Source organism: Corvus hawaiiensis, chromosome 3 (genome assembly GCF_020740725.1).
Source record: "Corvus hawaiiensis isolate bCorHaw1 chromosome 3, bCorHaw1.pri.cur, whole genome shotgun sequence".
NCBI lineage: Eukaryota > Metazoa > Chordata > Aves > Passeriformes > Corvidae > Corvus > Corvus hawaiiensis.
The window spans coordinates 97,352,378-97,368,935 of NC_063215.1; the positions used below are offsets into that span (position 1 = coordinate 97,352,378).

The 16,558-nt window shown below is 36.4% G+C and overlaps 1 protein-coding gene across 3 annotated transcripts in view; it reads right to left on the reverse strand.

The window, feature by feature from the left end:
- Positions 1 to 16,558, reverse strand: part of USH2A (usherin) — a 388,094-nt gene that overhangs the window by 292,863 nt on the left and 78,673 nt on the right. For all 3 annotated transcript variants that reach the window (XM_048298182.1, XM_048298180.1, XM_048298181.1), the window contains exons 16-20: positions 16,060 to 16,218; positions 12,301 to 12,795; positions 10,585 to 10,857; positions 8,143 to 8,300; positions 6,686 to 6,830 (exon numbers count right to left, since the gene is read on the reverse strand). In XM_048298182.1, coding sequence (XP_048154139.1) covers positions 6,686 to 6,830; positions 8,143 to 8,300; positions 10,585 to 10,857; positions 12,301 to 12,795; positions 16,060 to 16,218 — 1,230 coding nt within the window. The remainder of the gene's footprint in view (positions 1 to 6,685; positions 6,831 to 8,142; positions 8,301 to 10,584; positions 10,858 to 12,300; positions 12,796 to 16,059; positions 16,219 to 16,558) is intronic.

Sequence of the window (16,558 nt, forward strand, 5' to 3'; positions counted from 1 at the left end):
TTAATTGTTGTTAAGTGGAATCCAAAATGCATATGTACAAATTAAAAGAGAAAACACCTGAAAATTCGAGGACAAAAAGTCACAGAAAAGATCTTTTTCTTTTCATATTGGAGTTTACCTTGCAGGTAAAATTACATGCCTCACTATGGGTCATCCATTTCATTTTTGCTACCAGTAATTAGTCCAGAAGATCTCGAGTTTGCCATTGCATTTCAGGTATGTTCTTCTCTTTTTCTGCACTTCACAGTGGTATCAGTCATTCCAACAGTAAATGAGTCAAGCAATAACACCTATGTCTTCTGACTGTATTTTGAGTTATAAGAGATTCTTTAGAGTCCATTTTGGACTCTTTCCCAAAAAAAGAATAAAAACCCACCCACAATGGACATCAAAAGAAAATTTAGTAACATGGATGTGTTGCAATCATATTTCTTTTAAAATAGATGTATGTAATACACTGTATTTTTTAAAAATCATGAAAAATATATTGCTTCCACCATATGGGACAACCAACGACTCACCAACCGATTTAAGATGCAGCATATTGAGCTGACCATATGTTACAGTGCTGTTGAATGGCTGAGTGATTCATGCCCGTCACATTCTAGTATATCAATTAAAGCTCCTTGAAGTCTGCATGATTTGTGTCTCTGTTATTAAACCCTGCTAATTCATCCCACTTACACATCTGTTATAAATCTCTAGGAGTGCTGCATGATTCATGGCAATCTGTGAGCATGGTACAGCAAATTCTTCTCCTTGTAATTAACAGTAAATTGTTTTACTGCCATGCAATGAATTTTTCAGTTATATTGCAAATGAACTCCTAAATGCACGGTTCTTTCCTAAGCACTGACTTATATTATTAGGCAATTAAAAAGTATTGCTTTGAACCAAAAGCTTTTAATCAAGAGGAATGCAACTTAAACATAGCTTAAAAATGTTGCAAATTTGACAGAGAGGAAAAAGAACAAACTGAGCTGTTTTGAGCTATTTTCTGACATATAATATGTGGTTGGTAGGGGAGAAGAAACAAATAACTTTTGAGTCCCTACTGATTTCCTGAAACTCAAAGAGCAGTTTAACTACAGCTTGAACACTTGGCAAGACAAGTTTGAGCAGATTCTATTTATCTCGGAAGTTACTCAAGTCATCTGTCATTACGAAATTTCTCAGATTACTTTACACTTTTCTAATTGTAAAACAGCGTCTTTATTCTTGGAATAAATAATTGGATAATTAGCCAAGCTGAATCATCAGAGGATTCCAGTGCTGCTCAAGTGTTCTTGTCAAAGGTGAAGCAAATTCATTTCAGCTTTGCCTCTGTAGCTTTCTGAAGAGGCTTTGATTTTTTTCCTGCTACATTCTTGGCAGCAGACTCAAATTCATGAGTCCATACATCAAGTCAGTAGTTTAACAACAAATGAAATTAAATTCAAAGAAGGGAAACTAATTGAAGGACAGCAACAAAAGTGTTTGGTAATGTGCTTTTTAATATGGCATGCCACATTTGCATGATAATTTTTCCTTTTTAGCATGGAGCAGAAAGTGACTAGCTTAATGAGGGATTATTCAAGATAGGAATGAAAAAAATGCATTCATAACTAAGAACAAAGATTGTATTATGAAACGGAAACAGGCAACTGCCGAGAAGTAACTGGATGATTGGTTTATGCATTATGAATAAAAAGGTAGAAAAATATTTATATTAGTATTCACTAATGACTATATATACAAGATTGTTGTAATTAAAATTATAAATTAACATATTAAGAGTGCTTGTTTAATCACTTTGGGTCCTAGTCACAATGAAGAGACTTATGTACATGCATGCAAAACAATCTGTGTTTCCAGGCCAGCAGCAAATGGCCCTAGTATTTCTCTTCTGTAACAAAGGAAACTATACATTTCTTACTACCTTTTTAATGGGTATTGGTGATTTTAAAATTGAGGCATAGCATTTTGTAGAAAAGCCATCTCTGACAGATATAAACAAACGAGGCTTTTGAAAAAGGCTCGCACCAGACCTTATTCATGAATGGAAAAAACGGGAAAAAAATGGACAAATTACTCAGATTGAAAGGGTAATCAAAAAAAGAAAACAACAAGGAGTGTAAGACAGCCCAGAATTACCCCAGCAAACCCAGAGGCAACTCCAAAGACCCAAATACAACTGCTTGAGAAGCCTGCCAAGAAGCCAGATGCAGCTGGTGCTGGAAAAATATCTTCTACAAATTAGCTTCTGAACCCTGTAATTGCCATCAAAAGCAAAAGATCAGAAATACAGTGTGCTGGGGTAAATGGCAGCAATCACAAAGCCACACTTTGCTATGTCTTAAATTAAAAGTGCTTTTAAAAAAAAATTTTAAAAAAATAAGGGCAAAGGAAAGGCGAACTTAATTACAAGAAATAAGCTTAGTCACACAGTAGCTAATGAAAAGCTAATGAAACATAGCTGTATAGATTGTTTAAGGCAACCTCTGACTATATGATTTGAGTACATAAGCAATTGTACTGGTCCAAGTACTCACATGGCTAATTTCCTGCTGAAATGACAGAAAATGATGGGAATAAAATGGTGTTTCTCTGCCTCACTGAAAAATTTTGAAAACATGCATGTTTTGTACTGGTACTTTATAATTTCATGCAGACATATTTGTCACAAAAAGAATCTTTCAAAGGACCATGTCTCTCACTGGTACCAGCTAGTGGAGTTCTATAGGTATCAATTCAGAAACCTACATGAGAGAAGACCACTCAACAAAAAGTGATTTTGAAATTAAAAAAAAAAAAAAAAAAAAAAAAAATTGCCAAGACCTAGTAAAAACAACAGGCTGAATGCCATCCTCAAAAATAAATAGGAATTTGAACATGGCAGAACCCAGAGAGAAGAATAAAGTAAAATTTTGCTCTATATATCGAGATGAAAAATGTAGAATTACTGTCCAATATTGCTTTCAGTTACATACATGCAGATCCACTTGATGATCTTGAGATAGCACAGACAAAAACAAAGCTCAAATTGGATTCCAAATTTTCAAATAAAGTATCAACAATGAACTTTTGCCTCATCTATCAGCCAAGGATTTCAGTAGCATGAGCACAATATTGCGGCACATAAAAAGTATTTCAAATACCAAAAGGATTGTGGAAGCTGCTGCACCTTAATTTACCATTTAAAAGACTGATTAAAAAGTATGAAACCAGTCTTAATTAACTGCATATTTAAAAGTCTACTATTTATGTATTTGTATTTGAACAGACCAAACTGAGATTCTCCTTCCCTGCAGTCACCTTCTCTTTGAGTAACAGGGATGGGTAATTCTCTTCTATTCCCCTCCTATGCTTGTTTTGATCTTTCATCCCAATACTACATTTATACGTGACATTGATCTTCCAACACTTTTTACCATTCTTGGAGCATCAGGCATAACTGTTCTTTTATTACCTCACCCTCCTGGCTTCATATGCCTTTGTAACAGCTTCCACTTAGCCTTTTATAAAATAACTCCATTCTTAATAATTTTACTTTGTTTTCTCACTCTCTCTCCTCCCATTCTTTTATTACCTTTAACAAACATCGTGGGTGTACGTACTAGCGAGGAGGAGTTTTTTTGCCAGTCTGACAGACATAAGGATGCATGGCCAATTTGAATTATATTTCACTCTACTGCAAAGCCACTCATGAGATATTCTCAGTACAGATGCCAATATCGAACCAAGTTAGAAAGAATCCACCCATTAAGTTTGCTTCTGGATTTTAACCAGCCATAGTCGAAGAGACTTCTCTTTGAAAGATCAGCAGACTCTTCCCGATGCTTCTGTCCCCTTGGGTGCTATCCTTAAATTCTGCTCCTGCATGAAGTAGTCTCTTTCCTTTGTCTTTTCAATCTTATCTCAAAACCACTTTTCTTCCTCAACAGTTTTACTTCTAGTGATTTCATGCCCTTTTTTCTGCCTTTGTTTTCATTTTCTGTCTTAAAAAAGTATTAAAAAAACCCACCAAAAAACACAAAGCAAAAAAGCCCGCAAGTTGCTAGAGAAAAAAGTTAGGTTTTAGAGTGTATCTTTTTTATAACCAGGCTTCAAATTAACCTACTGGATCTGAACAAAGCTTAAAAACTACTTGAGACTTCTGGTGGCAAGTTTTAGAAGCCATTGGCAATTTCAGAAAGAAGCCCCTTGCTAATACACATCTGTTGGACATGCCAAAATCACAGTCATCAAGACACCCATTGATTTAAACGATCCATGTAATAAACCAATATAGTCCATACATAGGGGGGAGTGGACATGGTTTTCCATTATGGTTCTCCTCCTCCTCCTGAGGATCAGAGGAGAAGAATTAGTCTAATTTAGTATAACCTCTAGCCCAACTTGAAACACAATTCAAAGCTCCTGGATTGTGTTACGATGCAAGAGGACCATCATGTTGGAACACATTTCAGTCAAGACTTCCTCCAAAAAGCTGCCTTTGCCAGGGCATGGAGGGCGACTGGCATCCAGCCAGGAAAGCTGTCTCTTTGCCAGGGAGACATTCCTTCATAAAAAAGAACTCCCCAACAGTCCTAGAAAGGCAATTTTAATTTTATTTTTCACTTTTCAGTGGCAAAAAAAAGAAAGGATAGGAATGCACTAAGACTTGATTATCTATTTTTACAAATGCCAGGGACTGGTTTCCCCAACTTTGTTTTAATTCCCTTTGATTGTCATCACATAAGTAGTGCTTCTTTTAAATTGTCTTTGAAAACACAGTTTTACAGAACCTCACAGAATGAAACATGCAGACACACAAAAAAAGAAAAAGAAAACCAAAACTCACAAAAACAAACAAACAAAAATCAACAATAAAACCCCAACCAACCAAAAAAAACAAAAAAAAAAAAAAAAAAAAAAAAAAACCTGGATGGATAGGATAAAATTAATTTCTCCAGGAACAAAAAATGTGAATGGTGGAAAATAAAATTGCATGCAAAATGCAAGTTTTTCATTTTTCAGTTCGCCAAAATTTAAGACATTGCCATAACATGCTTTAAAAACATAAAAGGAACACAGTACAGGACTGATTCTTTCCTTTCAAGGCTTACAACAGTAAGTAGGAAAAGGCTTCACTGCAAAACAGCTAATAAATGGGGACATGCCTGCTACGCTGTTTTGTATTCTCCTGTCTTCTCTAATGTGATAGGTCTCTAAGTATTAACACAACCAGGGAGGAGATGGCCATAAACAAGCTGTCAAGCATAACTAAGCTATTGTTCCTGAATCTTTTAATAAATGTATAAATGCAAAGTTGGATGATTTGTAGTAATAAAGTGTGCTGTTTAGGCAATATTTGTTTCCATGGTTATCAGAACAGACTGGAACACTGTTTCTCATGGCTGTGTGGAATGGGATAAAGTCACACTTACACAAGTAGGAGGCTCTGTATATGGCCAGCCTTCCACTTGAAAACAAATGGAAAGGCAATGAAATAAATAGACATGAAGAACTGAGGAGAGACTAGAGGCAAAATCCCAACACCTTTAATTTCACTTCAGCAGAAAATTTCAGATTTTTTTCCTACGTGACACTAAATTACATGAGAGAGGTAATTGCAAAGATCATCATCACAACATCCATATGAAAACACCACTAATTGCTTAACATTTTTTGTTAAGCATTTTAGCTAATATTGTTAAATTAATAAATGTGTTTTAAATGCCTATACAAAAGGACAACACAATGTTAAGTGGTCAGCTCTCTTCAGATGACCACCAGTATGTCACATAGCATGTTTGAGATTTTATTTATAGTATTAAAGAACCATATTGACTACGTTGTTCCATGAATAAAGAGACTTGTAAAGCTGCTATTCCTACAATTTCTCTCTTAAAACTCTCTTGAATACCCGATGTCCAAGAAGTGAATTTATGCTAGTCCTTTCTTCAAAGGAAATACAGACTTTCTCCATCTCTGTTCTGGACTGATGTGTATTTTCCCTTAAATTTGTAGACAGTACCTTTGAAATCCATGACAATGCTATTGAAATTAACTCAAAGACTGAAAACATATTAAGGTGCATAGGAAGATATATGCAGTTTCTTTAGCACTGTTTCCATAGATATGTAGATACATATCTACAAAGCAAAATCTCAAATCTCAGGGGCTAAATAAACAAACATTTTCAAAGAAGCAGATCCAAAGCATGTGTGTTGCTTCTGATTTAGACACGCAAATACACTACGTACTTACGTTACTCCTAAAGCCATGCAACTCCTCCGGCATGTGTTAAGCAAGGCATTGGCACAGCTGGAGCATTTTATGTTTCTTGTTATGCAAACATGACACACATATTGAAAACCAACAACAAATTAACAACTTCTTAGCATCCTAACTGAATGAGTGGATGCAGCCACATTTATGTACATTCACCGTTTAAACAAACAGGAACAAGAACTATACGTATCATAACTTGCAACTGAGAGACCAGTACACAAATCCTACTGCCATAGCAGTGTACCTTAAACCTCCACTGAAAACATTTTGGGTTTAATCTGTAAAAACAAACAAATAATAACTAAGCAAGTCACTTTGTATTAATACAACACCTACCCCTGCCACTGTACATCAAACTAGGACCATCATAATGGTATTCATTAGTAAACTGTACATCAGCTTTGTACTTTGCTACAGATTTTTTCCTTACCAGCTGCCAAGGTTTGCCCCATGCCTGGCTCACTGGTTACACAACCAATTTGATTGCAGAGAGTAACAGTAAAGTTGTATGTCCTGTAAGGTTTTAATCCTGTTGCTACATAGGAGAGCTCCTGAGCCTCGGCTATATGCAAAACCTGCAAAGCAAACAGATTGGAAGACAACAGTTGGTTAATAATATTTTCATTCCTGTCATTTGATGACATGTTCACTAGTAAGAAACTTGTCTCTGAACTTTCAGATTCCTTCACTCAGACGTGAGAAAGCCTGAATAGACCAACTGAGGGAGAGGATTATTTTGGAGAGTTTGAACAAACTGGGATTTAGGTGATAATACTTCCCATCACACTGTTTTATGAGGTAATAAGCCAGTTCCTGAGTGGATAAATGAGGAAACAAAGTTATTGCCTCATAAAACTGTGTGGTGGTGCAGTTATCACTATAAACAGTGCAGCTACAATCGAGATGACGAAAATGACACTATTAAGTTGTGAAATCTGACCACCACTGAAGGAGTGACATGATTAGCAGGCATTAGGAGGGAGGGGAATAACTAATACCTACAAACACTTGCATCTGCTTTACTTTAACATCAGTATAAGCTATCAGTGGGAGGGGAACTGAATAAACTGTGGCATTTTAGGTAACTTTGTTATCAGATGTTTTTTTGGATGAAGAATCTTGCAAGCCAGTGACCAGAAGCAACTGGCATTTATGTATTGTTACAACAGCCCCAGGAACTGCAGTATCCCCACTTGATAGACAAATAAACTGAGGCCCATCTGTGGTAATACCAAAAGACAAAATCAGCTCTGAATGACAAATACAATATGAAAGAACAAGATCCACTCTCACATTCTGATTATTTATCACGTTTCTGCTCATTCCTAAGCTTTCAGCTTACTACTAATGCCATGATATTTGTTTGCCAAACCCAATCACTCAAACATTACAACAGTATTTTAAAGTCACATATTTTGACTTCTTAAATCTGTTTCTTTCTGGTATTTTAGGTTTACCCACTTCAAAAATTCATCCAGACAAGTACCTTCTTAAGAAAAATGTAGATTCCTACAATACAGCATGGCTTTAAGCACGTTAGCAAATATGCTATGCTAGCATGTTAGCAAAACAGCTATGGCAAATACAGCTATAGCAACACACAGAAACAGAACATACAAATATCAAGGTAATTTAAATGTTGCTGCACAATCTCATCCCTGCTAATTTTGAATTTCACCTGCTACTGAATACAAGTCAGATCAGAAATACAACCTAAAACATAGAAATAGTGTATAACATGACATCAAACCGGTGAGTGGAAAAGTTAGATCAGACAATATACAACAAACCGGGGAAACAATTCATCACAACACCTCAGAGGACATCAGGTTTTATCAATTTTATTATTACCAGTTAGGAAAAACTTAATGTAACTAACAATAATACCTGGGAAAATGGTGGCAAGGTACTTTGTTCAGCCATCAAACTGATGCTATACCCCATCACTTCTCCTCTTGCTAAATTATCTTCAGGTTTTGCCCATGACACATTAAGGGAATATGGTGAAAGAGGGAATACTGATGGAGATGGCATGAACGCTGGGGCTGAAATAAAGTTAAATTAATAATATTATTAAATAAATGAGCGATATGTATAATGCAAGCTTCCTCATTGTACTTGTAAAACACCATTTCAGACAATCATTTCTTTTCCCTTTCTAACCTTATTTTCAAGTCTGGCTAGAATTTTCACTTTATTTTGGTAAGTACCTCACTCATCATTCTCCTGTTTTTTACTCTGGCTATGAACACAGAATAAAACTCTGTCTAGGCCTTCAAAGAAATACCAATCAACACTACAGTTCTATCCCCTGTAGCAGGTAGGAAAGTACATATGAATGAAAAAGCCTTGAAGAAAAACTTCATGCAACATGGGAAAAAACTGATAAAAGCAAAAAGTGTTCAATACTTCAGCATCTTAAAAGCGATTCTGTTTGCTAGGCCAGTTTGAAATTAACATGTCTCTCACTTCTTACAAAACAGTTCCCCTGTCTTCCATAGTAAATCTGTTAAAGGATTGTTTGCACTGCAGTTAAATCCCCACCTGATTCCTCTGTAATAATACGATACCAACTCATAGCACTTCTGCCACATACAAACAACCGCACTAATGGACCACTTCCCAAATACAATTTAACACATTTGTAACAAAAAGTATTTAGGAACAGTAAGCACAAAGACTCATTTTGAAGGAGGAATCAGTTAGCCTGCTGCTTTGCTGGAGCAAATGACTGAGGACATGATTTTCAATCTGACACCAAACAAAAGCGTAAGTAATGTAACAGAGATGTTTAATTGCCAATCATGGGCTCTATCAGTCTGAAAACCATAGATTTCAACTGAAAGCATTGAAATAAATTGCTGATATTTCAAATAATATGTCAAGTGGCAAAGCCCTTTTGAAAATCTGAACAGAAGGGTCACAATAAGAGAGGTTGCGAACTGGTTACACTTTGAGAAAAAGGGGCCATATTGTGACACTTGGCCTCTATAAATGCACATGAAGAGTTGTAAGGAGTTAAAGAGCACAGCTGCCTGTCTCAAACACTGTTAAGGCCACAACGACTTTGCCATGAGATAAGCACAGAAGGGAGAGACATCATGACATTAACTCCAGGCCCAGTGCATGCGAGATCTGCTTTGCTCACCCTGGTTAAACACATCCAGACAAAAATTCCCCCTTTGGTAAACTGTGTAAAGAAGGAACTGCTCATACACATATCACCGGTCAAACAAAGATCATCCCAAGCCATGGGACAGACGGAATTTGCAAACACCAACAACCTCTGAAGCTCCCCTGAATATGCCTCTCTGAATACTTGTAACCTGGACTGTAAGATAAGACACCATAGCAAGAACTTGAGATAAGATAAAGACGGTACTATTGTCCAGCTGTCATCTCAGACTTAGCTGGAGGTTAACAAACCTTGGGGAGAAGAATGTATCACTGATAATGGACACAAAGAACGCAAAATTTATGGGCCACAAGGAAAGCCAACTTGGCAACTGCTCCGTGCTGTGAAATCAGCTCTGACTGGGTAAAAGGAAATTCCACCAGGGGAGATCCCGACCACTGACTCACAGCCCATCAACCCAAGAAACAGACCAACTCAAAAAAATCAAAAGACTGAGCATGTGGACTAATCAGCATTAGAAGCAAGGGAATCGTTTAACCAAAAGAATAAGAGAACTGCATAGCCAATGAGCATTAGTTCTTTTATTTGCTAAAATGTATAAATAGTGAAAAATTTTGAATGACCACAGAATCCCCAATGAGAAGCTCAGGGTGAAGAAGGACCAACAGGACACTGCTGAATCCATGGGTGGCAACTATCTTCTGCTTGATCCCTCTCTCTCTCACCCCTTTCTTTTCTATTCCTTTCTATCTCTTCCCCTCACATTTATCGCTAAACAAAATCCGTTATTGACTTCGGCATATGGACTGATTTGTACCTTCATTCGGGCAGAGGAGGCATCTCTCACTAATGGGGTCTCAGCAGAAGTTTCAAGCACTATACTCCTGAAAATGTAACCTCTCAAGTTCTTCAATTTAAAACACTGCTTAGTATATATTTGCAATCTTGTAGTTTAAATTTAGGGTTAATTGACATGGATTATTTTCCTCAAGAACCTGATTTTATGGTGAAAAAAATGCTTTTGCTTTACATGCTAAGTTCTGAGATAATCTGACCAATCTTTAATTAGTTAAAAATGTTAATTTATCCTTAGTTAACCATCATTAGACACATTTTATTGAAAAAAAATTAAGAAAACATGCTAATCTATTTTTCCTTTCACTTCTATCAAATAAATTCAAACCAGTACTTACCAGCCTCTCCTGTTCGTCCTGATTTCCAATCTGAAGATATACTACCTGCCATGTTTACTGCTAGCACATAAAACTCATACTCTGTGAATGGTTCCAGATCAATGACTGTGGTACTGGTCTGTGGTGGAGCCAAGGCATTTTCATTCTGAGATTCCACAATTGGCTGAGGACTGAGCCATCCACTGCTTTGGAAAATACGAACTTCAGGAGGAAGGAAGTTCCCAGCTGATTTTAATTTTTTTCTCATGTAAAGTTCATATCTTATAATTATACCTAGACAAAAAGGCCAGAAAAATTAGTGAATTTAAAAGATGTCTGGAGTAATACTAAAATACCAATGGTTCTTTTCTTCTTTTTCTTTCTTTTTTTTCCCCCTTTTAAGACAAAGAGAAGGGAACTTTTGAGTGACATTTTAATGCCAGCATTTTAGAACATATTACTGGATAGGAGATACATGTGTGTGTCAGTTTTACATCAGTGCAAACTCACTATATACACAGAAAGGCCTCGCCACTTTGGGGAAAAAAACCCCAAAACAATCAGTGTTGTGGTATGAAGCAATAAATGATCTAGGTTGGATTGTGGAAGTAGTTTAACTATAAGATCATAAGAAATCTCACCAGAGATTTCTTGCAAAGCCAGGAGATAATTGCCATAAAACGTATATATTTGGGTCTTTATTCATGCACTAAATTGGAGAGGTTGCTGGGGAGAAACAGCTTTTCTCTTTGTCTTTGGAGAGACCAGGAAATCTGACCAGATATCAAAACAAATATGAGAATATTGCTTAAATCTGCCTGTGCTGGCCATTAGATGCACGTCATGGCTATGGACTTTGAGGAATGTATGACACAGGTTGAGATGCTAACAGCAAATATCATGACCTGCACTGTAGAAACTGCCCCTCTAAATATATATTTATTATTATTGTTATTTGTTATTGTTATTCTTGTGTGGGCATTCTTCCTGTCTAATCTGGAAATAGCTGGAAAATGAGATGCTCAAAGTGAAAGTTCAGCTCCTCATAGACAGATGCCCATTTTGTGAACAGATCAAAATGTTTGTTTTCCCATGCACAAATACTTGTGCATGTAGGTACAAGTTCATAAACTCCACTGCTCATATATTAAAAGATAGTTTCACCAATAAAATCTGTGGTATCACAGAAGTAGCCTACAACAGCTGTGATCTCAGTTTCAAAAACCTAAAATATTATTACACAAGTTAGACCAGCAACTCTTGGCAATCACCTAATCCCTAACAAAGTTATACTGGTAATAGAATTGGCTACTGCACATGACGGATGGTTTCAAAAACAGACTTTTCTGTTAATTCTTAGATTTTTTTTCCATAACTGTTATCTGCTTATTTATTTTTTGTCAAGCAATATCACCACATCTGCCTGAACTAAGCAATCTGGCAAATTAGGAAAAAATTAATTTTACTGTAAATGTTTGATTATAAATGTGATTTTTGCTGCAGCAGATGCCACTGAGTGCTAAATCCTGGACCCAACAGTCAGTGGATTCCTGGGCTCAGAAGAATAAAACACAGACTCTGAGGATACATTTAATGGCAAATAGGCAAATTAAGAAAATGCCTTACTTCATTTCTCAGTGTATGGCATATGGATAAGGATATTCTAATGAGATCTGAGGAAATGCTGCTTTTCCCTTGCAAAGACTTTGAGTGACAAAAGTAAGCACAATATCCTACCATTTGGTTTCTCAGGTGGTGACCATTCCACAGCCAGTTCTGTAGAGCTGATGGTTTCCACAGTTGGTGGGTGTAGCCCTTCCGGAGGAGCTTGTGCAGTAACTACGGTTACTGGCTGGCTCTTTAAGCAGCCTCCACTAGTACAAGCTTGCACAGAAAAAACATACTTGGTAAATGGAATGAGATTCCAAATAATTGCTGAAGTCTTTAAGCCTTCATACCGACCACAAGGCTGATGATCAACTGAGCTAGTACAAGTCAAAATGTATTTCTCTATGGGTCCAGAGTCATTGGAGATGCTTGTCCAGTAAAGTAAAACAGAATGGTGACTAACAGGAAAGACAGGATTTAAATCCAAGCTTCCTATAGGTGTCCCAGATTTTGTTCTGTATGTCACTGAGTCACTTCTTGTAAAACCATGAACGTTGCTGGCTTGGATATAATAGGAATAAAAGGTATATGGAGCTAACAGGGTATCGGTGAAGGTCTGAACACCTGAAACAAACAGTTGAGAAGAAAGCTGTATCAGTCTAAGACATTAAAAATAATCTCAGTTTCTATACTTAAAGTCTCTTCAGCTCTAATCCAAAACATATTTAGGCCTGTTCACATGCTCTTCTTGAGATTCTAAACATTGTAACTTCTCAACTTTTTTCAGCACAGGAAAAAATCTCCCCTTTACCCTTTATTACCTTCCACTGCACATTAGCATCATTAGAGAAATTATTTTTCCACTGAACTTCTCCTAGTTCCTGCTTTAAACATGAAGATTAATACAATTATCTTCTCATTCCTCTTTTTCTTCAAAATAATTATTTCAAATGTAAATCAGCATCAATATGAGTGAATATAATTTAGAAGAAAAACCCAAACCATTGTGCAAATTTTCAGACCTCTGTTTTTTGATTAATTTGATGGCATAAGACCAAATATTTCACCTTTGTGTGCTTTCACTTCCTCACTTCTACAACAATGCTTAATATCTCATTTGAAAAGCATTTGATCTTAGATAAGAAGTGAAACAAAAGTGCAAATAATTATTAAAAAGGTATGTACAAAGCTTGTATTTACCTTCCTCACCCCTACTTTCCATTATTCTTAGTTAGTAGATTTTTTAGCATCTTTTTAGTACCAATGGCCATTAACAGCTCCTGTGCATATCCCAGAAGCAGTTACACATCTTATTCAGCACAGCACAGTATGAATTTATGTACAATCATACCACCTTACATTATTTTGCCTTAAGAAATAGCAAACATTGAGTAATATATGTCAGAGCACAGATACTCAAACTTTTTCAAAGCAAATGAAGAAGATGAAGCTATTTCTACATCCTCTCTGTAAATCCACACAGGGAACAACTCTGCCAGCTGAATAGTTGCTCCTGAGACTTCCTTGTGAGTTAGTAGTGAGCAAGCAGAAGATGCGGTAGCATCTCCCCCTGCACTTGGCACTGGTGAGGCCCCACCTCAAATCCGGTGTCCAGTTCTGAGCTCCTCACTACAAGAAAGACACTGAGGTGCTGGAGCAAGTCCAGAGAAGGGCAATGGAACTGGGGAAGAGTCTGGAGCACAAGTCCTGTGAGGAGCTGCTGAGGGAGTTGGGGTTACTGTGGAGAAAAGGGGCTCAGGAGAGACTTTATCACTCTGTACAACCACCTGGAAGGAGGGTGTAGCCATGTGAGGGTCAGAGTCTTCTCTCAAGTAACAGGATGAAAAGAAATGACCTCAAATTGCGCTAGAGGAGGTTGGATATTGGGTATTAGGCGATTAGATATTAGGAAAAATTTCTTCATGGAAAGGGTGGTCAGGCTTTGGAATAAGCTGCCTGTCAGTAGTGGAATCAAGATGTCTGGAAGTGTTCAAAAAGGATGGATGTAGCACTAGGGGACATGGCTTAGTGGTGCCACGACAGTGCTGGGTTAATAATTTGACTCAATGATCTTAGAGGTCTTTTCCATCCTTAATGAGTTTATGATTTTGTATTTAGTTACATTTATAAGTAATTAGAACAACTCAACTTGGAGTTAGAATTGTTAGTAACTTTGGATGTTTTTTCACATTTTAGAGCAAGTAGTTAATTTTATCCTCAAGACAAAGACTGCTCTGGGAAATCTGAGGCTTAGGTTTTTCAGAGCAGCTAACAAAACACTGTTTTAATTGGGCATTCTGCAATACTATCATCCACGTCACTATGCTGATTTAGAAGATTTTTCTTAGTTTTCCTTGGGAAGTTCACTTTCTACAAAACTCTCATTTAGCCATAAGATAATGTTGATCCAGTTGTACTCTCAGCTCATAAGCACCACAAATTTCATACTATACTAAGAAAAAAAATAACATTATGAAAATTTCTGTCAGTATTAACAATGTATTTTTGATATTCAAACACCAGCAGTTGATTTCATGTCACTAATTAGGGGGGTTTCCAAGAAATGTCAAAAATGTCTTTTGAAACCAGATCTAGGTTTTTAAGAAGATAATTTTTTGTTAAATAGAAATATGCTAATGTCTCATTATCCAGCTAAATATAGAATTTTTTTGCTTTACAAAGTGTGTAGGTAGTATCATGAAATAACACCCTCAACAATGCACCATTTTAAGTAGATTGCTAAACAGATTTATAACAACGAAGTATCAAAGCTTTTCCTTTTAAATTAATTTGCATTTTTACTAAAGTTAGGCCTTTAAACAAAATTAAGGAGTTGGAATATTCTCTGTTTGTTCTCTGAATTTTTTTTTAATGTTTCTTTCTCAGTCACTTAATCCCATGCTTACATGGGGTCACATACCTTTCCTCACTGTATGTACTGCAGAGTGCCCAAATTCACGACATAAGCCACATAGTAATGAACTGTAACACTGCAGCATGAACCAAAACATAGAAATGGGAGGTGCATTCCAAAGGATCTGTACTTCCATTGAAAAATAGCTTTTTTTTTTCTTCCCTCCAGAGTACACACCAACAATTAGAGAGACTCAACTTCTGCAAAGCATTAATGCTGCATTGGTAAGAAACTGCAACAAACTAAAGAAGCTCTGAGAACAGAGGTCAAACCTTAGTGGCATTAAACCATGCCTGTCCTCTTAAAAAAAACCCACTTGTGTGCCATGTATACATACAAACAGTATCCAAACACCTCTCCTTTTCTTTGATAAGTGGATCAATATTAGCACAAAATGGCCTTTCCAGCTTGGACAGAGTGTCGAATCCTTTAGGATTGCCTTCTGAGGATCCCTTGGCAAGCCTCAAAATGAGAGAAGTGGTGCTGCTAAAGACAAACCAGGAGCTACACTGATAGCTTAACAGAAGGTGCTAAAAGTTAGAGGCCACAAAAAGCTTTCCTATCTGTTAACAGTTTAAAACCAGGAAAATGAAAAAAGAAGTTTAAGCACATTATGGTCTCTTCTGTTCACCCTAATTCTTTATCTTTGACTTTGACTCTTAGGGTTTTGGCATCTGTGTATATTTTCAATAAATACTTTTGGTAAGTCAATTTTAAAGTTTTTCAGATTAAAAAGTAAAATAATTATCAGCCATTTTGGGTGATTCCATTTGCCAGATTTTAGACTAGGGTATTAATTTCTTTCAAGCAGAATTAATAGCACAGAACACTAACTCATTAAAGGAAAACAGAATAATGTACTCAAAACCACAAAGAACAGTAACAACAGAAATGAGAAATAGCTAAGAAACACCACACATAGATATAGATACACACACACACAAATACAAAATCTTTGATGTCACCTTACTTACTATAAGGATGGTAGTCTTCAGTTGCATAAATTTCTTCCTCATCCCTATACAGCTGGTAAATAAGTCTGTTAGAATTTGGAGAGTCAGGGGAACTCCATGAAAGATTGATAACAGAAGAATTGAGAACTTCTCCTGTAGGAGGAGGTTGCTGAAAAGGAGCTAAAGCATACACAAAAAAAGGAGGATGTAAAAATGAAGGTGATCAATAATCACATAAATTTCAAGAAAAATGCTAAGAAACTGCTAAGCTTTCTTCACCAAAAAAAAACCTGTTGAGTAAATGCACGGTCACCAGGGCAAGACACTAACAGACTAAATCAATCCATCCAAATGCACTCCAACAAAGCTTTTTATCCATGAAACAAGTGTATATATTTAAACAAATGATGAATAAACTTAATCCTCCTTTCAACTCCAAAATAAAGCAAGTGTTTCCCAAACACATTTTTTTTTTTTTTCAACGTATTTCAAGACCTCTGTAAAACAAGAACGTATTTAT